Source organism: Theropithecus gelada, chromosome 20, assembly GCF_003255815.1.
Source record: "Theropithecus gelada isolate Dixy chromosome 20, Tgel_1.0, whole genome shotgun sequence".
Classification (NCBI taxonomy): domain Eukaryota; kingdom Metazoa; phylum Chordata; class Mammalia; order Primates; family Cercopithecidae; genus Theropithecus; species Theropithecus gelada.
The window spans coordinates 25,842,036-25,867,720 of record NC_037688.1 but is presented as its reverse complement, the minus strand read 5'-3'; the positions used below and the strand labels follow the sequence as shown (position 1 = coordinate 25,867,720).

Below are 25,685 nucleotides of genomic sequence, written 5' to 3'. Positions count from 1 at the left end.
TTTTTTTGAGACGGAGTCTCGCTCTGTCGCCCAGGCTGGAGTGCAGTGGCCGGATCTCAGCTCACTGCAAGCTCTGCCTCCCGGGTTCACGCCATTCTCCGGCCTCAGCCTCCCGAGTAGCTGGGACTACAGGCGCCCGCCACCTCGCCCGGCTAGTTTTTTGTATTTCTTAATAGAGACGGGGTTTCACCCTGTTAGCCAGGATGGTCTCGATCTCCTGACCTCGTGATCCGCCCGTCTCGGCCTCCCAAAGTGCTGGGATTACAGGCTTGAGCCACCGCGCCCGGCCGCACTCCGCTTCTTCTTCATCATCTTCCACTGGACAAACCTCCGGTCAAATCGAGCTACTCACGCCTCCCTATGTCTACTTCATATTCATCCCCAGGCCCTGCTTATATCACACCCTCTGCTTACAGGGTCCCAAATCTCAGCCCAAGGACCACATTTCCCTATAAAACTCCAAGTTTAAAGGCTGTCTTTCCACTCCCTTCTCTGGGCTACCATAGTCTGATTTCTTCTGATATGACAATGGGAACATTCGCACTGTATCCGCCTTTTTTTTTTTTTTTTTTTTTTTTTAAAGACAGAGTTTTGCTCTTGTCACCCAGGCTGCAGTGCAGTGGCATGATCTCGGCTCACTGCAACTTCTGTCTCCCAGGTTCAAGCGATTCTCATGCCTCAGCCTCCCAAGTAGCTGGGATTACAGGCACACACCACCACACCCAGCTAATGGCTTGTAATTTTAGTACACATGGGGTTTCACCATGTTGGTCAGGCTGGTCTCAAACTCCTGACCTCAGGTGATCTGCCCGCCTCAGCCTCCCAAAGTGCTGGGATTACAGGCATGAGCCACCAGGCCTGGCCTTTTTTTTTTTTTTAACTTTTAAGAATTTTTATAAAGACAATGTCTTACTCTGTTGCCCAGGCTCATCTCAATCTCCTGAGATCAAGTGATCCTCCTGCATCAGCCTCCCAAAGTGCTAGGATTACACGTGTGAGCCACCACTCCCAGCCTCCTCTCTTTTTTTTAAACGTATGTCTCAGTTGTTTACCCTTTTTTTTTTTTTTTTTTCAATTTTATAACTTTATTTGATGTATTTGACCATCAGCGATTAGTTCTCATCCACATTGACTGTCTGCAGATTTTTGAAAGTGGTAACAGGTACATAGGTAACCAAAGTATAGAGCTTATTTGGTGAATCTTCATCCTCATTACGTTTTCTGGACAGCCGCACACGGATTCGGTATGGGACATTCCTTATTCCTTTGGCCCAGACAGCTTTGTTGAGCCTGGTATCAATGCACACATCTGGAGTTCCCATCTCCTTCATGGCAAATTTCCGAATCTCTTTGAGTGCCCGAGGGGCACGCTTCTTGAAGCCCACTCCATGGATGCGCTTGTGAATGTTGATGGTGTATTCTCGGGTCACCACCTCATTGATGGCAGAACGGCCCTTTTTCTTCTCGCCACCCTTCTTTGCGGGAGCCATTCTGCCGGGTCCAAGTTGGAAAGCCCTTTTTTTCTTTATAATCCTTCTCTGGGCTTTCTGGGATATGTGTCTCAGTTTTATTCATGAAAAGACACAGCCTTGTCCACTCTATTTTTCTCCATACATTTGCATTGTTTTATTACTTGGGCATGAGTTCTCTCTCTATATATATATGTATACACACACACATAATTATGTATATTTATATATGTAATAATTATATATTACATATTATATATGTATTACTATATGTGGAATACATATATATCATATGTAACATAATATACCTATATATTATGTAATATATAATACATAACATATACAATATATATTATTTATATATAATATATAATAAAATATATATAATCTATGAATCTATATATGTGTGTGGGTGATATATGAGTGTGTGTGTATATGTATAAACCATTTGAGGGTAAGTTACATATATCATAGCCCCTTACTCCTAAATATTTCAGCATGTATTCTCTAAGAATAGGGATAGTCTGTTACATAACCACAGAAGAGTCATCTTCACAAGTTTACATTGATACAGCATATTTAGCTAATATACTATGGTCCCTATTCTAATTTTGTCAGTTCATCTAACAATATCTTTTTGAGCATTTCCCCCATCTAGTACAGAATCCAATCCAGAGTTAGGTACTATACTTAATTATGTCTTGTTAGCCTCTTAATCTGCATCCTACATTTACATGTACATGTACATCCTATATTGTACATTTACATCCTACAATATACATCCCACATTAGGAGTATAAAGAAACCAGTTTACCTTGGTGGAATATTCTTTTGGACAGCCCATGTTGACGTCAATGCCAGCCACATCATTTTCTCTGGAAAAGGATGAAGGAGTAAAGGTAATAAATATTGAATTAGAGCAAAGAAGGTAAAATTAAAGGCATGGATGGGCCTGTGCTCATGAACCTCTTACCCTGTCCCTGACCCTATGAAACACACCAACCCCCAATGACAGAAGCTGAAAAATGGGAAAGAAATCCATCCCTAAAATGTGCACCTGCCTCATCTGAGCAGAAATCCAGAGAAAAGATATAACGTGTGCACACATTTACAAAGGGCTAGATGCAGAGGACTTTGCTACTTTGGAGTTGTATCAGATAACTAGATGGGCACACTGAACTTGGCTGAAATAGTAAAAGTCATTTGTCAATGCAGAAAAGTGACATGAGCCTAAGAGCCCTTTCCCAGACGACAGCTTCTGGTGGAAGTTCTAGCACTGTCTGGTATGTATTAGGTTGGTGCAAAAGTAATTGTGGTTTTTTCCACTGAAAGTAATGGCAAAAACCGCAATTACTTTTGCATCAACCTAAATATTAATACATGTTAATAGTCCGTGATCAGCAGCAATAACTGCCTGAGTTCCCTCTCACTCTCTTTGTAATGATAACAATAGCTAACACTTACTAAGATCTCATTATGTACCACATGCTGCAAAGACATTTACATACATTACTTCATTTACCTTTCCCTATGTCAGAGGTTGGTAGCACTATTTTATAGGTGAGAAAACTAGGTTCTCATTAAGGTTAAGTAACTTATCTCAGGTCACACAGTTAACAAGTAGCAAAATCAGAATTCCAAACCAGATCTGTCTTAACTTCAAAACCTATCACAAACTATAGCGCACTCTCCTGCCTTTGTTTTTGTTTTTGAGACAGGGTCTCACTCTGTTCCCCAGGCTGGAGTCCAGTGGCGCAATGGAGGCTCACTGCAGCCTGGGCCCAAGTGATCCTTGCACGTCAGCCTTCCAAGTAGCTGAGTCCACTGGCATGCACCACATTTTCTGTAGAGATGAGGTCTGCCTGTGTTCCCCAGGTTTCCTGTCTTTGTTAATTCAGGAAGCAATATGTCTTACCTATACTTTGATACTTAAAGCTTTAGGACTCATAGTCATTGGGGTCCCTGGAAAGGGAGTTTCATGAATAACTACAAAAAAACAGCTCCCCACAATACGCATAGAGGGTCTCTGAGATCTAAGGCACTGAGGGTACACATGAGTTCCAGGCCAGCCCTTGGATGCCACAAACAGAAGGAAACCAGACACTCTTTTTTTTTTTTAAGACGGAGTCTTGCTCTGTCACCAGGCTGGAGTGCAGTGGTGCAATCTCAGCTCACTGCAACCTCTGCCTCCCGGGTTCAAGAGATTCTCCTGCCTCAGCCTCGTGAGCAGCTGGGACTACAGGTGTGTACCACCACACCCGGCTAATTTTTGTAATTTTAGTAGAGACAGGGTTTCACCATGTTGGCCAGGATGGTCTTGATCTCTTGACCTCATGATCCACCTGCCTTGGCCTCCCAAAGTGCTGGGATTACAGGCATGAGTCACCGTGCCTGGCTGGAAACCAGACACTATTAACCTGGAAATAGAAGGTAATGGGCTAGGAGGCAGAAGGGTGGGTCAACTCCAAAGTCACCAGGACATTAAACCCTCACAGCTCAAAGGAGAGGCAAAGGCAGTGCTAAAGACGGAGGAAGAACTTACACAAGCCTGGCCACAGCAAGGGCTCGCTCTGCGTCTGAAGTCCCCTGGGAACACAAGAGGCTGCATCAACCACTGCCCTGATACAGATACACATGCACTGACAAACACACCCATGCAGCACACACATACACACACACACACCCCACACACCAATAATAGAGTCAGGCTGGCTTTCTCTTAAACAGCCAGCCCACTAGACTAGCTTGCTGCCAGCAGAAAAAGGTGGACTTGGAAGGTTGAGAAAATGTTATCAATACTATGATTACACCCAAACATATAAAAAACTTGAAAACATTTTATAGTGACCATTCAAACACTCACCATTTAGATTCTACAATTAACATTTTGCTAGATTTGCTTTATCACATGGTTACCCATTATTATCAATTTTTTAGAAACCTAAACATCATTCAGGATGTTTCTGAAAAAGTACCAAGAAATTCCCAAAGTGACAGAAGAGCACCATAGAGTCATCACAACTCAAATACAAATCTTAACTACTCTTGAAAAATCCTAATTTCTTTCTATGAGAAATATATATACACTACATAAAAACAAAGACTATGATCTGAGTAATCAATGCTAGGGATTAAAACAATAGAGAAATCATGCCAAACAGACAATTCCTACAAGTAAGTAAATTAAATTTGAGACTAGAGGCATACATGACTGTGACAGTTTGATTTCCATAAACCGTCTCCAATAGTGTAATTACTCATGACTGGCTCTTTGGAAAACATAAAAGCGGATCTTCAGGAAGCCATCGTTGTGCAGTGTACCCCAGGTATTCAACACTGGCCTGGCACAGGGCATGAGTTGGGAAATCCCAGGGGATGGTGAGACTCGGGAGGGTATGCAGCAATGGCGTCTCTCACCATCTGGAAGACCACCCTGTTCTGCTCTCTTTCACAGGTGCGGAAGACAACTCGATCATCGGGGGCGACAAAGTCCACTGTGCTGAGCACCTCTGCAAGAAAACACAAACACATAGCGTCACTCAATGAAGATGCAAATTCAACCCTAGCCTAAGTCCTGGAAGAAAACACGGCCAGAGTATAAGCTTGGAGGGGAAAGAGATCCTAAATGTATACCATTCTTACCAAAAATAACTATGCACATGGGAGGCTTCTGTGATGATGACAATGGTCTATTTCCTGACCTGGGTGATGGTTGTTCGTTTTGCAATTACTTGTTCAACTGCATGTTTGTGTTTAATGCACTTTTTCCGAATGGTGGTTAACATTTTGCTGTGTTTAAAATGTTAAAACAGGGCCGGGTATGGTGGCTCACACCTGTAATCCGGCACTTTGGGAGGCCGAGGCAGGCAGATCATGAGGTCAAGAGTTCGAGACCAGCCTGGCCAACATGGTGAAACCCCGTCTCTACTAAGAATACAAAAATAAGCCGGACGTGGTAGGGCGTGCCTGTAATCCCAGCTACTCAGAAGGCTGAGGCAGGAGAATCTTGAACCCGGGAGGCAGAGGCTGCAGTGAGCCAAGATTGCGCCATTGCACTCCAGCCTGGGGGACAGAGCAAGACTCCGTCTTGGGGGAAAAAAAAAGTTGAAACAAAATGTACATACGTAGCAGTAGCTCACGCCTGTAATCCCAGCACTTTGGGAGGCCAAGGCAGGTGGATCACGTGAGGTTAGGAGTTCAAGACCAGCCTAGCCAACATGGCAAAACCCCATCTCTACTAAAAATACAAAAAATTGCTGGGCATGGTGGAGGGTGCCTGTAATACCAGCTACTCAAGAGGCTGAGGCAGGAGAATCGCTTGAACCTGGGAGGCAGAGGTTGCAGTGAGCTGAGATTGTGCCACTGCACTCCAGCCTGAGCAACAGAGGGAAGCTCTGTCTCAAAAAAAAAAATGTTTGTCTGTTTCAGTTTTGGCCCAAATTTTCCCAGAAAACATCACTCTGAAGTTCAGCAAATTTACTATTTACTTACAGTGAGACAGGTGCTGCTAGTGGAAGGTTACTATATAACATCAGTCTCCTATACTATTCATAGTTGCATATTTGCAAATGTGCTTATTTGCTAACATTTATTCGTGACCCCAAAATCAATACTTGTGATGTTTTCATGGTCATCCAACGACAGGAACAGAGTGGTGAAAGTTTTGAGTTGCCCGTTGTGCATGTTCCCAGCTGAGGTCAAACAAGGTGATGCTCTGTCTTCTCCCTTCAGCTCTCATACTGTCAACAAGTGGCCCTTTTGTGGTATATTTCATGCCACATTTCTGCATGTTTATGCTTTTTGTTGGTGATCTCACTGTTTAAAATGGTCCCAAGTGGCCAGGTGCGGTGGCTCACACCTGTAATCCCAGCACTTTGGTAGGCCAAGGCAGGTGGGTTACCTGAGGTCAGGGAGTTCGAAACCACTCTGGGCAACATGGTAAAACTCAGTCTCTACTGAAACACACACACAAAAAATTAGCTGGGTGTGGTGGTGCATACCTGTAGTCCCAATTACTTGGAAGGCTGAGGCACAAGTATCTCTTGAGCTGGGAAGGCGGAGTTGCAGTGAGCCAAGATCGCGCCACTGCACTCTAGTTTGGACTACAGAGTGAGACTGCATCTCAAAAAAAATAAAATAAAATGGTCCCAACCATACTGCTGAAATGCTGTCTAATGTTCCTAAGCACAAGAAGACTGTCATGGGCCTTACGGAGAAAATATACATCTTGAATAAGCTTTGTTTAGGCCTGAAATTATAGCACAATTACCCATGTTAGGGAGTTCAATGTTAGCGAATCAATGGTATATATTAAATAATATGCCTTTAAACAGAAACACATGGCTGGTGTGATGGCTCAGTCCTGTAATCCCAGTATTTTGGGAGGCTGAGGCAGGGGGATCACTTGAGGCCAGGAGTTTGAGACCAGCTGGGGAACACAGCAAGAACCCCATCTCTACAAAAAATTTAAAAATTGGCTGGGCATGAAGGTGTGCACCTGAAGTCCTAGCTACTTGGAAGGCTGAGGCAGGATGATCATTTGAGCCCAGGAGTTTGAGGCTGCGGTGATCTATGCTCACACCACTACACTCCAGCCAGGGCAATAGAGTGAGACCTGGTCACAAAAAAGAAACCAAACAAAAACAAAGAAACACATAACAAAAGTTATGGACTGACGAGTTGATGAAAGTATGACCAGAGGTTTGCACAAACCTAAACCTTTGTTTCCCCCAGGGTCAGTGGTTCAGTATCTGCTCATCTGATGTTTAAAGCAACTTTACAGAAACAACAACTGTGCATAATGAGAAGCAACTGTATTTTATCTGTCAGCTTCCTAAAGAAGCTCCACAAATAGTTGCGACCATTATTACCTTTCAAAGATCACTAGACATGAAAAAGACTGAACATGGCAGATGGGAGAATATGCCTACCTCAAAGGCTGTCTTTAGAAATAAATGAGATCTTTGACGCACTTAAAGCATTTCCATACATGGACGGTGTTATTATCATCCCAGCACTAAACAGATGAGAAGGTTTTTAGGGTGGGGTAAAGGCGTGACATGTTGAGAGAGGTAATCAAAGTGATCACTGACAACGACAGCTCATGACTGGCAGTAAGATGTGTGAGAGAAGAACCACAAAATCTTTGCGTATTTATAATGCAACTCTGTTTATAACAGCAAAACACTGGGAACCCCTGTTAAGGCTCTGGTAAAATCAATTCTGACATAGTTGCCCCTAGGTACTGACATGGGCAAATGACCTAGTAGATAAGCAAATGGCAAAACAACATGTGTTGTATGATCTCATGGGGTGGAGAGATAGATGATATAGATATAGATACAGATACAATTTTTTCTCCTTATCTTTGACCTAGAAGAGGGATAAACATGTCATATTTTGTACACACACATTATTTACTATATGTATAGAAAAACATACATTATTTCTCTTTCTGATTACCTCTTTAGGTAGAGGATTATGGAGGATTTTCATTTTCTAGGTTATACAGATCTGTAATATTGAATTTTTTATCACACAGAAAAAAATATATACATTTAAAACAATTCAGCCAGGTGTGGCAGCTCACACCTGTAATCCCAGCACTTTGGGAGGCCAAGGCAGGTGGATCATGAGGTCAGGAGTTCAAGACCAGCCTGGCCACCATGGTGAAACCCCTTCTCTACTAAAAATACAAAAATTAGCTGGGTGTGGTGGCATGCCCCTGTAATCCCAGCAACTTGGGAGGCTGAGGCAGGAGAATTGCTTGAACCTGGGAGGCAGAGGTTGCAGTGAACCAAGACTGTGCCATTGCACTCCGAATAGAGGGAGATCCCATCTCAAAAAAAAAAAAAAAAAAAGGATTTCACGAGCATATACATATGTATCAAAAACCTCAAGGAATATACCACAACTCTAATCAAAGCAGAATCAGCCTCATCAATAAAGTATCAGCAAAACTACAATTCATCACAATCATATTTGCACAGAGCACAGGGTGTCCACAGCACTTACATGTACCTTATCTTATTTGGTCCTCACTCCAACCCTATGATTTCAGTAAAGCAAAGACTATGATTTCATCTTACAGATAAAGTAACTGAGGCAGACAGAGGTCATATGGCCTGCCCAAGGTCACACACCTAGCAAGTGGCCAAGCCAGGGCCAATGCTAAAGCCATCCTGACTCCAAAGCTCCTAGAGTTCCTCCTATGCTATAATACATGGTGATTTCTATGCCAGCAAGCCTGTGAGTGAAAGGCACTCTTAGCCCGTTTCACATCAGGCTTTTTGTCATGGCCTCTGGAGATCAGTGACTGCTCTCAAGGGAGCATCTGATCTACAAAATTACTCAATGAAGCCAGGCAAGACACTTTCACCCCAGGCAAGGGCAGTGGCAGTGCTGCTTGAGCCCAGCAGGGCACATGCATCAGTCTGAAGCCAGATCTGTACTCACCATTGACAACTCTCTTGCACTGAATCATCTTGAGGTCGATCAGCTCCTGCAGAGGAATCAGAGGACGCTTGTCAGTCCTGAACATGTAGGCTCTGGGCATGAAGGATTTTCATCACACACCCAATGAGGATCGCTTGGCCAGTCGCCCTACTACCAACAATAAACCACAGCTTTTGGGACATGTAGTGCTATCCTCCCCACCCAAGTATGGCAAGCAGGAGCCAGAGTGAGCTACCCTAAATTAGCTGCTCTTCCCAGGAAACTTGGAGATGTTTGGAGCCTAGAATGAATGAACCACTTAGCCAGAAAGACGATAATCATCCAGGATGTAGTTACCTGGAAATTTTTCTCACCTACTGGTCTCAGCAGAAGTTCACCCCATCAAAGAATATCCCACCTATCCCTAAGCAAAGGGCAGGCATTGAAGGGCTCCTAAGAAACATCCAAGAACAAAACTGGAACCAGTGAATAGAAGCAAAGGGAGGAAGATCTGAGATGAACACAGGAAAGAAAAGTCTAAAACCTCTATCCAACATGGGTCACACTATGTGGAAATGAAAAGGGTGAGGTGCTCAACTCTGGAGATACTCAGACTCAGGAAAGAAAGAAAAAGGGGGGTTTCTTCAAAATCACATCACAAAAATGGAGGAAAATCTCCTATCTGCCGGAGCACTGAGATTCTCTAATTCTTAATTGGAGACAAGACTGTTCTGCTTTGCTCTATCATAATCTCAGCACACACCTGTCACACTGCCCAGAAGTTCATGCCCATGGATTCTGGGGGTCCAGAAAAGAAAAGAAGAGGCACTCACTCCTAGTACTAACCCCCACACTGACTCCCTGTGAGCCCCAGCAGGTCACAACCCCAGCCAGGTGAGCACAATGACCTCCTACTCACTCATGGGAGTACCTAGGGACAATGGCGAAAGAATCCCCATAGTGTCCATGGGACTTACCCCAGCATACCCACCATCAGGTTAAGAAATGCTCTAGGTGTTTCTGTGGCCATTCTCTCCATGCAGTATTCAGGTCATCAAATATCTGATGCCCACTAGGCCTGAACAAACAAATCACCACAACCAAGCAGTTCGGATATGGTTGACATCCAACCCCCATAAATCAGTGTGGCATCCCAAGGGATGGGCAGAGCCCAACTCAGAGTCCCGGTAGCCAGTCATCCTAGTTGCAGGGACAGGCAACAAGGCAAGTGGACAAGTAGGAAGGACTGAATGGCCTGTGCTTATAAAAATAAATTCAGTAGCCAAACTGAGCTTTGGTAGGGAGTGGAACAGGAAAACGTAAGACATGTATCACATCAAAGATTGGGAAGTTTATTGGTTCCAAGTATTTACAGAAATCTCTGTCCAAACATTAGCTAACAATTAAGCTAACCCAGGAGAACTTTATAGGCCACACATGGCAAAGAACACAGGCCTTACAAAATTAGTTCAGAATAGTCACTAAGCAAACAAACAACAACAAACTCTGGCCAGACATGATGGCTCACGTCTGTAATCCCTACACTTTAGAAAACTGAAGCGGGAGGATTGCTTGAGCTCAGGAGTTCAAGACCAGCCTGGGCAACAAAGTGAGACCTTGTCTCTACAAAAAATTTTTAAAACAGCTGGGCGTGGTGGCATGTGCCTGTGGTCCCAGCTACATGGGATGCTGAGGCAGGAGAATCACTTAAGCCCAGATGGTCAAGGTTGCAGTGAGCTGTCATTGTGCCACTGCATACCACCCTGGCCAACAGAGTGACACCTGTCTTTTTTTTTTTTTTTTTTTTTTTTGAGACAGAGTCTCGCTCTGTCGCCCGGGCTGGAGTGCAGTGGCCGGATCTCAGCTCACTGCAAGCTCCGCCTCCCGGGTTTACGCCATTCTCCTGCCTCAGCCTCCCAAGTAGCTGGGACTACAGGCACCCGCCACCTCGCCCGGTAGAGACAGGGTTTCACCGTATTAGCCAGGATGGTCTCGATCTTCTGACCTCGTGATCCTCCCGTCTCGGCCTCCCAAAGTGCTGGGATTACAGGCTTGAGCCACCGCGCCTGGCCGACACCTGTCTTAAAAAGAAAACACACTGGACACGGTGGCTCATGTCTAATCCCAGCACTCTGGGAGGCCGAGGCAGGCAGCTCACTTGAGGTCAGGAGTTCAAGACCACCCTGGCCAACATAGTGAAACCCCATCTCTACTAAAATACGAAAATTAGCTGGCCATGGTGGTAATCCCAGCTACTCAGGAGGCTGAGGCAGGAGAATTGCTTGAACCCAGGAGGCAGAGGTTGCAGTGAGCTGAGATCGCGCCACTGCACTCCAGCCTGGGCGACAGTGCAAGACTCCATCTCGCGAAAAAACAACAACAACAACAACAACAACAACAAAAATACTTTGTTATTTGAGAATATCTACAAAACTGACAAACTCTTAGCTAGACTACCAGTGGAAAAAAAGAGAGAAGACTCAAATTATTAAAATCAGAATGAGAGAGGCCAGGCGCGGTGGCTCACGCCTGTAATCCCATCACTTTGGGAGGCTGAGGTGGGCGGATCATGAGGTCAGGCAACATGGTGAAACCCCATCTCTACTAAATATACAAAAATTAGCTGGGTGTGGTAGCGTGTGCCTGTAATCCCAGCTACTTGGGAGGCTGAGGCAGGAGAATCGCTTGAACCCAGGAGGCGGAGGTTGTAGTGAGCCGAGATGGCGCCACTGCACTCCAGCCTGGCAACAGAGCAAGATCCCATCTCAAAAAAAATAAATAAATAAAATCAGAATGAGAGAGAAAACATTACTTCTGATCTTAAAGAAATAAAAAGGATTATAAGGAAATAATATAAACCATTGTATGCCAAAAAATTAGATAACCTACATGAAATGGACACACACTACTGAATCTGACTGAAGAAATAAAAAATGGGAACAGACCTAAAACAAGAAATTAATGCTGGGCACAGTTGGCTTATGCCAACAAAAATTAGCCGAGCGTGGTGGCACGGGCCTGTAATCCCAGCTACTGGGGAGGTTGAGACAGCAGAATTGCTTGAACCCGGGAGGCGGAGGCTACAGTGAGCTGAAATCATGCCACTGCACTCCAGCCTGGGCAACAGAGGGAGACTCCGTTTCAAAAAAAAAAAAAAAAAATGAATGAAATCATGTACTTTACAGCAATATAGATGCAGCTGGCAACCATTATCCTAAGCAAATTAATACAGAAACAAACCCAAATAACATATGTTCTCACTTATAAGCGGGAGCTAAGCATTGGGTACACACGAACATAAAGATGGGAACAACAGATACTGGAGACTTCGGAAGGCAGGAAGCAGAGAGGGGGCAAGCGATGAAAAACATCCTATTGGGTATTATGTTCACTATCTGGGTGACAGGATCAATAGAAGCCCAAAGCTTCAGCATCACACATGGTGCCCTTGTAACAAATCCTCATATACACCCCTGAATCTAAAATTTTGAAAATAAGAGTACATTTTAAAATTAAAAAGTTTCCCAGGCCAGGGACTGTGGCTCACGCCTGTAATCCTAGCACTTCAGGAGGCCAAGGAGGGCGGATCACCTGAGGTCAGGAGTTCAAGACCAGCCTGGCCAACATGATGAAACCCCGTCTCTACTAAAAATACAAAAATCAGCCAGGTGTGGTGGTGGGCACATGTAATCCCAGCTACTCAGGAGGCTGAGGCAGGAAAATCGCATGAACTTGGGAGGCGGAGGTTGCAGTAAGACGAGATCACACCACTGAACTCCCGCCTGCTGGGCAACAAAGTGAGACTCCATCTCAAAAAAATTTTTCCATCCTGGCTAACAGGGTGAAACCCCGTCTCTATTAAGAAATACAAAAAACTAGCCGGGCGAGGTGGCGGGCGCCTGTAGTCCCAGCTACTCGGGAGGCTGAGGCCGGAGAATGGCGTGAACCCGGGAGGCGGAGCTTGCAGTGAGCTGAGATCCGGCCACTGCACTCCAGCCTGGGCGACAGAGCGAGACTCCGTCTCAAAAAAAAAAAAAAAAAAAATTTTTAAAAATAAAGTTTCCCACAAAGGAAAGCTCAGGACCAAATGCCTTACCGGTAAATTCTACCAAATGATTAAAGGACCAATCCTGCACAAACTCTTCCAAATAACAGAAAAAGAGGTAACACTTTCTTTTTTTTGAAACAGAGTCTCACTCTGTCACCCAGGCTGGGGTACAGCGGCTCAATCTCAGCTCACTGCAATCTCTGCCTCCCAGAATCAAAAAATTCTCCTGCCTCAGCCTCCGAAGTATCTGGGATTACAGGTGTGCACTACCACGCCCAGCTAATCTTTTCTTGTATTTTTAGTACAGTCAGGGTTTCACCATGTTGGCCAGGCTGTTCTCGAATTCCTGACCTCGTGATCCACCCACCTTCGCCTCCCAAAGTGCTGGAATTACGGGTGTGAGCCACTGCACCCAGCTGACACTTTCAAACTCATTAATTGAGGCCAACATTTCCCTGGTACCAAAACCAAAGGCATCACAAGAAAAGAAATATAATAATCAATATTTCTCATAAAGACCAAAAACAAAAAATCCATAACAAAATACTAGCAAGCCAAGTCCAGCAACACATAAAAAGATTCTATACCATGACCAAGTAGGATTTATCCCCGGTTGGTGTAAAACCCAAAAATCAACTGATATAATGCACCATATCAATGGAATAAAAAGCAAAAACCACATGATCTTCTCAATAAACACAAAAATTTTCTGACAAAATCCAACACTCTTTCATGATAAAAACACTCAACAAACTAGGAATAGAAAAAAACTTTCTTTACTTGCTGAAGGCATCTATGAAAAACCCACAGCTAACAACATATTAAATGATGAAAAACAAAGCTTTCCCCCTAAGAACAGGAACTAAACAAGTATATCTACTCTTGTCACTTATAATCTACACTATATTGAAAGTTCCAGGCTGGGCACAGTGGTTCATGCCTGTAATCCCAGCACTTTGAGAGGCCAAGGCAGTGGATCACCTGAGCTCAGGAGTTCAAGACCAGCCTGACTAACATCGTGAAACTCTGTATCTACTAAAAATACAAAAATTAGCCGAGCATAGTGGTGCATGCCTGTAATCCCAGCTACTCGGAAATCTGAGGCAGGAGAATCACTTGAACCCAGGAGGCGGAGGTTGCAGTGAGCCGAGATCATGCCATTGCACTCCAGTCCACGGCCTGGGCAACAAGAGCAAAACTCCGTCTCAAAAAAAAAAAAAGAAAAGAAAGTTCCAGCCAGGACAATTAAGCAGAAAAATAAAATAAAATAAAAGGCATTCACATTAGAAAGGAAAAAGTAGGGGCCGGGCGCGGTGGCTCAAGCCTGTAATCCCAGCACTTTGGGAGGCCGAGACGGGCGGATCACGAGGTCAGGAGATCGAGACCATCCTGGCTAACACGGTGAAACCCCTTCTCTACTAAAAAGTACAAAAAACTAGCCGGGCGAGGTGGCGGGCGCCTGTAGTCCCAGCTACTCGGGAGGCTGAGGCAGGAGAATGGCGTGAACCCGGGAGGCGGAGCTTGCAGTGAGCTGAGATCCGGCCACTGCACTCCAGCCTGGGCGACAGAGCCAGACTCCGTCTCAAAAAAAAAAAAAAAAAAAGAAAGGAAAAAGTAAAACTATATTTGCAGATGATGTGATCTTTTTCTTGCTTTTTTTTTAAGACGGAGTTTCGCGCTTGTTGCCTAGGCTGGAGTGCAGTGGCACGATCTCGGCTCACTGCAACCTCTGCCTCCTGGATTCAAGCGATTCTCTTGCCTCAGCCTCCCTAGTAGCTGGGATTACAGGCGTCCACCACCATGCCTGGCTAATTTTTTGTATTTTTTTTTAGTAGAGACGGGGTTTCATCATGTTGGCCAGGCTGGTCTGAAACTCCCAACCACAGGTGATCCACCCACCTCAGCTTCCCAAAGTGCTGGGATTACAGGTGTGAGCCACCACGCCGGGCCGATGTGATCTTGTATATAGAAAGCCTATGGAAGTTTCCCCCACCCACACACACACTAGAGACACAGAGAGACAGAAAGAGAAAATACATGCTAATAAACAAGTTCAGCAAGGTCAAGGACACAAGATCAATACACAAAAATCAATTATATTTTATATAATGAACAATCCAAAACTGAAATTAAGAAATTCCATTTGTAATAACAGCTAAAAGAATAAAACGGCTGGGCACAGTGGCTCACACCTATATTCCCAGCACTTTGGGAGGCCGAGGTAGGCAGACTGCCTGAGGTCAGGAGTTTAAGATCAGCCTGGCCAACATGGTGAAGCCCTGTTTCTATTAAAAACATAAATATTACCCGGGCATGGTGGTGGGCACCTGTAATCCCAGCTACTCGGGAGGCTGAGGCAGGAGAATGGCCTGAGCCCGGGAGGCGGAGGTTGCGGGGAGCCAAGATTGCGCCACTGCACTTCAACCTGAGCAACTGAGTGGGACTGTGTCTCAAAAAATAAAAAATAAATAAAAATAAAACACATAAGAAATAATTCAAAAAAAGAAGTATAAGACTCACATACTGAAAACTATGAAACACTATTGAAAGAAATTGAAGAAGATCTGACCCAGCCCAATGGCTCATGCTTTTAATCCCAGCACTTTGGGAGGCCTAGGCAGACAGATCACTTTGAGATCAGGAGTTCGAGACCAGCATGGGCCACACGGTGAAAACCCCAGTTCTACAAAAATATACAAAAATTAGCCATGTGGGGTGGTGCATGGCTATAGTCCCATCTACTCAGGAGGCTGAGGCAGGAGGATGGCTTGAGCCCAGGAGGCAGGGGTTGCAGTGAGCTGAGATCATGCCACTGTACTTCAGTCTGAGTAACAGAGTGAGACCTCATCTAAAAAAAAAAAAAAAAAAAATTAATTAATTAAAGAATACCTAAATAAAGACATCTCATGTTCATGGACTGGAATACTAAATATTGTTATGACAGCAATAATCCCTAAACTAATCTACAGATCCAATGCAAACTCTATCAAAATCCCAGCTGCCTTTCTGGCAGAAATTGACCAGCTGATCCTAAAATTCATATAGCAATGCAAAAAACCCAGATTAGACAAAACAATCTTGAAAGAGAAGAACAAAGTTGGAGAATGTATACTTCCCGATCTTAAAATCTACCAAGCTACAATAATCAAGACTGTGTTGTGTCCTCAATTCACCAGTAAGAAGAAAGAAAAAAAAAAGGCTGTGGTACTGGCATACAGGTAGACATACAGACCAGCAAAACAGAAATGAGAGTCCAGATATAAATCAAAACATCTATGATTAATTGATTTTTTACAAGACCTCAGACCCGGTGCAGTGGCTCAAGCCTGTAATCCCAGCACTTTGTGAGGCCAAGGCAGGAGGATCACTTGAGGCCAGGAGCGCAATACGAGTCCGGCCAACATGCCAAAACCCTGTCTCTACCAAAAATACCTAAATTAAGCAGGCGTGGGGTCCCAGCTCCTTGGGAGGCCGAGGCAGGAGAATTGCTTGAACCCAGGAGATGGAGGTTGCAGTGAGCTGAGATGATGCCACTGCACTCCTGCCCGGGCAATAGAGACAGACTCCGTTTCAAAAAAAAAAAAGAAAGAAAGAAATTATTTCTTTGTAAATAAATAATTTTTAATTTTTTTTTGTTTTTTAAAAATTCCCTATTCTGGGTGAATATGACATACAAATGGCCAAAAAAGCATATAAAAATATATTCACCATCACTAACCATCACTAATCAGAGAAATAAACCACAATGAAGTATCACCTCATACCCATTAGGATGGCTACCATCGGAAAAACAGTAAGTGGGCCGGGCACGGTGGCTCACACCTGTAATCCCAGCACCTTTTTTTTTTTTTCCTGAGACACAGTCTTGCTCTGATACCCAGAGCTGGAGTGCAATGGCGTGATCTCGGCTCACTACAACCTGTGCCTCATGGGTTCAAGCAATTCTCAGCCTCCCGAGTAGCTGGGATTACAGACGCGCACCACCACGCCCGGCTAATTTTTGTATTTTTGTAGAGATGGGGTTTCACCATGTTGCCCAGGCTGGTCTCAAACTCCTGACCTCGAGATCCACCCACCTCGGCCTCCCAAAGTTCTGGGATTACAGGCGTGAGCCACTGCACCCAGCCAATCCCAGCACTTTGAGAGGCCCAGGCGAGAGGATCACTTGAGGCCACCTGTTTGGGACCAGCCTGGGCAACACAGCAAAATCCTATCTCTACAAAAGATTTTATTTTATTTATTTATTTTTTTTTTTTGAGACGGAGTCTTGCTCTGTGCCCCAGGCTGGAGTGTAGTGGCGCGATCTCGGCTCACTGCAAGCTCCGCCCCGCGGCGTTCACGCCATTCTCCTGCCTCAGCCTCCCGAGTAGCTGGGACTACAGGCGCCCACCACCTCGCCCGGCTAATTTTTCTTGTATTTTTAGTAGAGACGGGGTTTCACCGTGTTAGCCAGGATGGTCTCGATCTCCTGACCTCGTGATCCGCCGTCTCGGCCTCCCAAAGTGCTGGGATTACAGGCTTGAGCCACCGCGCCCGGCCTACAAAAGATTTTAAAATTAGCCAGACGTGGTTGGGCATGGTGGCTCAACATGGCAAAACACCATCTCTACCAAAAATACAAAAATTAGCCAGATGTGGTGGTATACGCCTGTAATCCCAGTTACTCAGGAGGCTGAGGCACAAGAATTGCTTGAACCGAGGAAGCAGAGGTTGCAATGAGCTGAGATCACGCCATGGCACTCCAGTCTGGGCGACAGGGCAAGACTCTGTATTAAATAAATAAATAAATAAATAAATAAATAAATAAATAAAATAAAATTAGCCAGGTGTGGTGGCAAAAGCCTGTAGTCCCAGCTACTCAGGAGGCTGAAGCAGGAGGATCCCTTGAGCCCAGGAGCTCCAGGCTGGAATGAACTATGATCAATCATGTCACTGCACTCCAGCCTGGGCGACAGGATAAGACTGTCTCAAAAACAACAAACAAACAAGCATTTCTGAGGATGTAGAGAAACCAGAAGCTTTGTGTGCTGTTAGTGGGACTGTAAAATGATGCAGCCATTATGGTTATAAGAAACAGTATGGAGGGTCCTCAAAAAATTAAAAATAGAACTACCATATGATCTAGCAATCCCAATTCCGGATATATAATCAAAAGAATTAAAAGCCGGGTCTCAAAGAGATTATTCGTACACCCATGTTCACAGCAGCATTATTCACAATCGCAAGAGATAGAAGCAACCTAATGGCCATTAATGGATGAATGGATAAACCACACGTGATATATACATACAATAGAGTACTATTCAGCCTTAAAAAGGAAGGAAATCAGCCAGGAGTGGTGGCTGACGCCTGTAATCCCAACACTTTGGGAGGCCAAGGTGGGCGGATCACGAGGTCAGGAGATGAGACCATTCTGGCTAACAAGACCCGTCTCTACTAAAAATACAAAAAAAAAAAATTAGCCGGGCATCTGTAGTCCCAGCTACTCAGGAGGCTGAGGCAGGAGAATGGTGTGAACCCGGGAGGTGGAGCTTGCAGTGAGCCGAGATCGTGCCACTGCACTCCAGCCTGGGCAACAATGCAAGACTCCGTCTCAAAAAAAAAAAAAGGAAGGAAATCATATTGTCACATGCTATAACATAACATAGGTCAGCCTTGACAACATTATGCTAAGGGAAATAAGCCAGTCACAAACAATAAATACTACATGATTCCACTTATATAAGGTATCTAAAGTCGTCAAATTCATAGAAACAGAAAGTAGAATGAGAGTTACCAGTGGCTGGGAAAGGGGGAATGGGGGAATTGCTGTTTAATGGCTACAGGGTTTCCGTTTCACAAGATGAAAAAGTTCCGGAGATCTGTTTCACAACAATGTGAATCTCCATAACACTACTGAACAGTACACTTACAAATGGTTAAGACAGTAAATCTTAAATGTTTTTTGTCACAATAAGAAAAAAAAAACTTTTAAAAAAATCACTCATTTCTCTTTTTTTTTTTTTTTTTGACACAGAGTTTCGCTCTTGTCGCCCAGGCTGGAGTGCAATGGTGCACTGGGCACACTGCAACCTCTGCCTTGCGGGTTCAAACGATTCTCCTGCCTTAACCTCCCAAGTAGCTGGGATTACAGGCATGCACCGTCATGCTCGGCTAAATTTGTATTTTCAGTAGAGACAGGGTTTCACCATGTTGGCCAGGCTACTCTCAAACTCCTGACCTCAGGTGATCTGCCCGCCTCGGTCTCCCAAAGTGCTGGGATTACAGGCATGAGCTACTGTGCATAGCCTAAATCAATCATTTGTGGGCCTCTGGACTGTGGGACTCTGGGCCTCTTAAGAACACTGCCTTTTCCCTTGATCCTACTTACTAAGAAGTTTAGGTCTAACAGGTCAGTGTCTCTTCACAGACTGGAACACCAAATCCCACCATTCTTATAAAAAGAAACAGGAACGCGGCCTCTGCAGCACCTCCCAAAAAACTGTCATCACTCCTCAAAAATTCCTGGCAGACCCTGATGCAGAAAGACTACTGCTCCCTTGACTTTTACAGATTGGCTCATCCTCCAGATGCTGAGGACTTTGTGGGTTGTTTGTTTTGTTTTGTTTTGAGACGGAGTCTTACTCTGTCGCCCAGGCTGGAGTGCAGTGGCGCGATCTCAGCTCACTGCAACCTCCGCCTCCCAGGTTCAAGTGATTCTCCTACCTCAGCCTCCCAAGCAGCTGGGACTACAGGCGTGCACCATCATGTCCAGCTAATTTTTTGTATTTTTGTAGAGACGGGGTTTCACCATGCTGTTCAGGCTCATCTCAAACTCCTGACCTCAGGTGATCCACCCATCTTGGCCTCCCAAAGTGCTGGGATTACAGGTGTGAGCCACCACACCCGGTGACTTTGTGGGGTTTTTAAGGAGGTGCCTACATGCCTGATATGCCCGAGGTCCTGTGAGCTGGGTGGGGTCATTTGATTATCTAATCCCACAGACAGGCCACCTCACATGAACTCCCCCGCTCCAGTAAGAACATCCAGGCAACTGGTACTCCAAAGCTCACCGGCAGAACAACCATGGAGCCACCAGGAGGCACCAGACACCACAGTCAGCCATGCCCTGGGGCCCAGTCCCAGCCACCTACACAACCCAGGCTGACCTGCCTGCCTGTCTGCTCTCCACAGGGGACAGGTCTGGGTGGAAGGCTTAGGTCTCTGAATAGGTAGAGACCCCTTTGTTTATTCATAACCTACACTGACTCTATCAGGGAAGAGCACATCAAACAATGCTAACACATTTTCATTCATATTTCCTCTGCTCCATACAGGAGCACGACCCTGGAAGAAAGGAATGGGCACATTTACTAGGAAAACCAAGTCTTGCCCAATTAGGAGGGTCACATACTGAAGTAATCACATAAATCGTGGGCCCTAAACTTCCAAAGGGCTTGAAAACAACCCTAAGGCTGGGTGCGGTAGCTCACGCCTATAATCCCAGCACTTTGGGAGGCCGAGGCAGGTAGATTACCTGAGGTCAGGGATTCAAGACCAGCCTGGCCAACATGGCAAAACCCCATCTCTACTAAAAATACAAAAATTAGCTAGGCGTGGAGGTGGGCATCTGTGATCCCAGCTACTTGGGAGGCTGAGGCAGGAGAATCACTTGAACCTGGGAAGCAGACGTTGCAGTGAGCCAAGATTGCACCACTGCACTCCAGCCTGGGAAGGCAGAGTGAGATACTGTCTTAAAAAACAAACAAAAAAAAAGATTCCTGTCCTCACCAAGCCCTGACCTTCAGGCTTCCTTCTAACGCCTTCCTTCCTCTTATACTACAAACATGCAAGTCATCTAGAAACAACTCACTTCACCCTACTTCCTCCACCTCAAGCTACCTGCCTGTACCTCCCTTAACCGAAGGGGTAGTCAGCAGCCCTACTTCTATTCCCTCACCTGCTATTCACTCCTCAAGCCATTAACTCCATGAGTGTTCACGTCTATGTACTAGAGCTGTCCTCCAGTGGTCTAATTTTCTTTTCCCTCCCTCCCTCCTTCCTTCCTTCCTTCCTTGCTTCCTTGCTTTTTTTTTTCAAGAAACAAGGTCTCGGCCGGGCGCGGTGGCTCAAGCCTGTAATCCCAGCACTTTGGGAGGCCGAGACGGGCGGATCACGAGGTCAGGAGATCGAAACCATCCCAACATGGGCTAACATGGTGAAACCCCGTCTCCACTAAAAAATACAAAAAACTAGCCGGGCGAGGTGGCGGGCGCCTGTAGTCCCAGCTACTCGGGAGGCTGAGGCAGGAGAATGGCGTGAACCCAGGAGGCGGAGCTTGCAGTGAGCTGAGATCCGGCCACTGCACTCCAGCCTGGGCGACAGAGCGAGACTCCGTCTCAAAAAAAAAAAAAAAAAAAAGAAACAAGGTCTCACTATGTTGCTAGGGCTGGTTTTGAACTCCTGGGCTCAAGCAATCCTCCTACCTAGCCTCCCATAGGCATGAGCCTAATTTTCAAATCAAATACCTGCTTGGTCTTTTTGCATCTGGATTTCTCTGCATTATCTGACATGGTTAACAAACCTGACTTTTACCTTCCCTGACACTATACTCTTTTTAATTTGCCTATTTTTCTCACTCTTTTACGTCTTCTGTTATTGATTCCTATGCGCCAACACACATACCCAGCAAGTAAGAGTATGTTTTCCCCCAATCTCCTCTTAAGTCCTCCATTCTCTCTACATAGTGGTTTTCTTTTTCTATTGTACCTTTTTTATTTTTTTATTTTTTGGTAGAGACAGGGTTTCACTATGTTGCCCAGGCTGGTCTCGAACTCCTGGACTCAAGTAATCCTCCTGTCTCAGCCTCCCAAAGTGCTGGGATTACAGGTATGAGCCACCACACCAGGGTTATTTTTTTTAATATATAAAAACTTTTTTTTTTTTTTTTTTTTGAGACGGAGTCTCGCTCTGTCACCCAGGCTGGAGTGCAGTGGCCGGATCTCAGCTCACTGCAAGCTCCTCCTCTCGGGTTCACGCCATTCTCCTGCCTCAGCCTCCCGAGTAGCTGGGACTACAGGCACCCGCCACTTCGCCCGGCTAGTTTTTTGTATTTTTTAGTAGAGACGGGGTTTCACCGTATTAGCCAGGATGGTCTCGATCTCCTGACCTCGTGATCCGCCCGTCTCGGCCTCCCAAAGTGCTGGGATTACAGGCTTGAGCCACCGCGCCTGGCCAAAACTTTTTTAAAAAGAGATGGAGTCTTACTATATTGCCTAGGCTGGTCTTAAACTCCTAGGCTCAAGTGATCCTCCTGCCTTGGCCTCCCGAAGTGCTAGTATTATGGCATGAGCTACCATGCCCAGTCTCTTTTTATCTTTTATTTTTATCATTATTATTATTATTGAGATGGAGTCTTGCTCTGTTGCCAAGGCTGGAGTTCAGTGGCATGATCTTGGCTCACTGCAACCTCCACTTCCCAGGTTCAAGCAATTCTCCTGCCTCACCCTCCCGAGCAGCTGGGACTACAGGCATGTACCACTACGCCCAGCTAATTTTTGTATTCTTAGTAGAGACAAGGTTTCACCACGTTATCCAGACTGGTCTCAAACTCCTGACCTCAGGTGATCTGCCTGCCTTGGCCTCCCAAAGTGCTGGGATTGCAGCCATAAGCCACTGTGCCAGGCCTCTTTAATTTTTTAAAATGGAGTTAAGGTCCCACTGTGTTGCCCAGACACGTCATGCAACTTATCTATTCACCCGGCCCAAGGTATCCCAGAACACTTCCGTGCTACCAGGCTCCTGGGCCTTGGCAGGGTGCACAAGACTCATCAGAGTCACACATGTTCATCTCCTCCAGCCTTTGGTGAGCACCTATAAAGTCAATTCCCATTCTGTCCCCCCTAACTCCTGACCACTCCCACACACAAATGAAGAGGAGTGTGCACTTGTAGAGAAGCGCACCCAGAAAATCAGAGGCCCTTACCTCACAGTAAACAATGTCCGCTCCATAATCCAAGGCCAGCAGCCTCATTGGAAGAGTCCCTACCCGAACCATTGGGGCCAGGATTAGCTTATTATGATAACACAGAGAGAGGCTATTCAAAATCATTTCCTCCTCTGTTACAGCCTGAAAATAAAGGAAACAAGAGTCAGAAATTCAAATGGAGAAAATCTCTTCTGTTATCAAGAGCAGGCTTCCCTTCTTCAAGCTTCTAGCACACAGTAGTTTCTTTTCCTTTTCTTTTGGTTGGTTGTTTATGTTTGTTTGTTTTTGTGTTTGAGACAGTCTTGCTTTGTCACCCAGGCTGGAGTGCCATGTAGTGCAGGGCTCACCGCAACCTCTGACTCCCGGATTCAAGCAATTCTCGCACCTCAGTCTCCCAAGTAACTGGGATTATGGGCGTCTGCCACCACGACCAGCTAATTTTTGTATTTTGAGTAAAGATGGAGTTTTACAGCTGGGCACGATGGTTCACACCTGTAATTCCAGCACTTTGGGAGGCCGATGCAGGCAGATCACCTGAGGTCAGGAATTGAGATCAGCCTGGCCAATATGGTGAAACCCCACCTCTACTAAAAAATACAAAGGCCGGGCGCGGTGGCTCACGCCTGTAATCCCTGCACTTTGGGAGGCCGAGGCGGGCGGATCACGAGGTCAGGAGATCGAGACCATCCTGGCTAACACGGTGAAACCCCGTCTCTACTAAAACACAAAAAATTAGCCGGGCGCGGTGGCGGGCGCCTGTAGTCCCAGCTACTTGGGAGGCTGAGGCAGGAGAATGGCGCGGACCCGGGAGGCGGAGCTTGCAGTGAGCCGAGATCGCGCCACTGCACTCCAGCCTGGGCGACAGAGTGAAGACTCCGCCTCAAAAAAAAAATAAATAAATAAATAAATAAATAAAAAAAAATACAAAACTTAGCTGGGCATGGTGGCGGGCACCTATAATCCCAGATACTCAGGAGGCTGAGGCAGGAGAATCATTTGAACCCAGAAGGCAGAGGTTGCAGTAAGGCAAGATGGCACTATTGTACCCCAGCCTGGGCAACAAGAGCAAGACTCCATCTCAAAAAAAAAATATATATATATATATGGGAGTTTCACTACATTGGCCAGGCTGGTCTTGAACTCCAGATCTCAAGTGATCCACCCACCTTGGCCTCTCAGAGTGTTGGGATTACAGGCGTGAGCCACTGCTCCTGGCCTGTTTTCCTTTTCCCTGAACATAAAAATTAGTATACATGCACATTCATTCATCTAACAAACATTTATTAAATGACTAGTCTGTGCCAGTCACTGTCCCAGTCTCCTGGGACACATTAGAGAAAAAAGAAAAAAAAAACAGAAAAATTCCAGCTCTGGAAGTTTTCATTCTTTTTTTTTTTTTTTTTTTTTTTACTCAGATACATGCGGTGGAGTATCTGAAGCAGAGTTTTCATTCTAGCCAGAGAGTATAGGCAAAAAAAAACAAAAAGCATAACAAATAAGTAAACTATATAGTATGTTGGAAAACTGGTAATGCTAGAGCAGGGAGAAGGGAGATTGAAAGTGCTGGGGATGGGTTGCAATTTCAAATAGAGAAGTCAACATGGGCTTTAATGAGAAGATAAGATTTGATCAGTGAAGACCCCCTTTTTATTATAAAAATAATAAAAAGCCAGGCAACGGCTCACGCCAGTTATCTCAGCACTAAGGAGGTCATGGTGCGGAAATCGCTTGAGTTGGCGATGGAGATCAGCTTGGAGTTGCAGATCAGCCTGGGTAACATGGCAAGACCTCATCTCTACAGAAACATAAAAATTAGCCAGGAGTGGTAGTGCATGCCTGTAGTATCAGCTCCTCAGGAAGCTGAGGTGAGATCACTTGAGCCCGGGTGGCAGAGGTTGCTGAGCTGAGCTGAGATCATACCCCTGCACTCCAGCCTGGGTGACAGTGAGACCCTGTCTGAAAATAAAAATAAAACTAGGCCAGGCAAGGTGCCTCACGCCTATAATCCCAGAACTTTGGGAGGCCAAGGTAGACAGATTGCTTGAACTCAGGATTTCAAGACCAGCCTGGGCAACATGGTGAAACCCCATCTCTACAAAAAATACAAAAATTGGGCTGGGCATGGTGGCATACGTCTGTAATCCTAACGCTTTGGGAGGCCAAGGCGGGTGGATCACTTGAGGTCAGGAATTCAAGACCAGCCTAGCCAATATGGTGAAACCCCATGTCTACTAAAATACAAAAATTAGCCAGGCGTGGTGGCACGCGCCTGTAATCCCAGCTACTCAGGAGGCTGAGGCAAGAGAATCACTTGAACCCAGGAGACGGAAGTTGTGGCGAGCTGAGATCACACCACTGCACTCCAGCCTAGGCAACAAAGCAAGACTTTACCTGAAAAAAAAAAAAAAAAATAGCACCTGTAGTCTCAGCTACTTGGGAGGATGAAGTCAGAGTATCACTTGGGCCTAGGAGGTTGAGGCTACAGTGAGCCATGATCACACCACTGCACTCCAGCCTGGTGATAGAGCAAGACCCTGTCTCAAAAAAAATTTTTTTTTATTTTTAAATAAAAATAATTTTAAAAAGAAATAATCTCTGATCCAAGGACTAAAGGAAGAGAATGTGTTAACCAGTCCAATAAGTGGAAAGAAAATCTTTCCCCTTTCATTAATAGCATCTCCAGTCTCCCAATTACTCATCCTTAACCCACATTCCCCACATTCAATCCATCACTAACTCCTATTCAAATAACCTTCAAAATATAACT

The 25,685-nt window shown here is 45.3% G+C and overlaps 1 protein-coding gene and 1 pseudogene across 5 annotated transcripts in view; both read right to left on the bottom strand.

Moving 5' to 3' along the window:
* DUS2 (dihydrouridine synthase 2) overlaps positions 1 to 25,685 on the bottom strand; it is a 93,487-nt gene that overhangs the window by 23,893 nt on the left and 43,909 nt on the right. For 3 of the 4 annotated variants that reach the window (XM_025370239.1, XM_025370238.1, XM_025370237.1), the window contains 5 exons: positions 22,916 to 23,059; positions 8,925 to 8,970; positions 4,887 to 4,978; positions 4,012 to 4,055; positions 2,284 to 2,344 (listed from right to left, as the gene is read on the bottom strand). In XM_025370239.1, the coding sequence (XP_025226024.1) occupies positions 2,284 to 2,344; positions 4,012 to 4,055; positions 4,887 to 4,978; positions 8,925 to 8,970; positions 22,916 to 23,041 (369 nt within the window). In that variant the 5' untranslated portion in view covers positions 23,042 to 23,059. The remainder of the gene's footprint in view (positions 1 to 2,283; positions 2,345 to 4,011; positions 4,056 to 4,886; positions 4,979 to 8,924; positions 8,971 to 22,915; positions 23,060 to 25,685) is intronic. The other variant, XM_025370240.1, reaches the window with a different exon arrangement.
* LOC112614099 lies at positions 1,062 to 1,521 on the bottom strand (annotated as a pseudogene). Its single transcript, XR_003117041.1, has one exon. The product of XR_003117041.1 is annotated as a 60S ribosomal protein L31 pseudogene (transcript).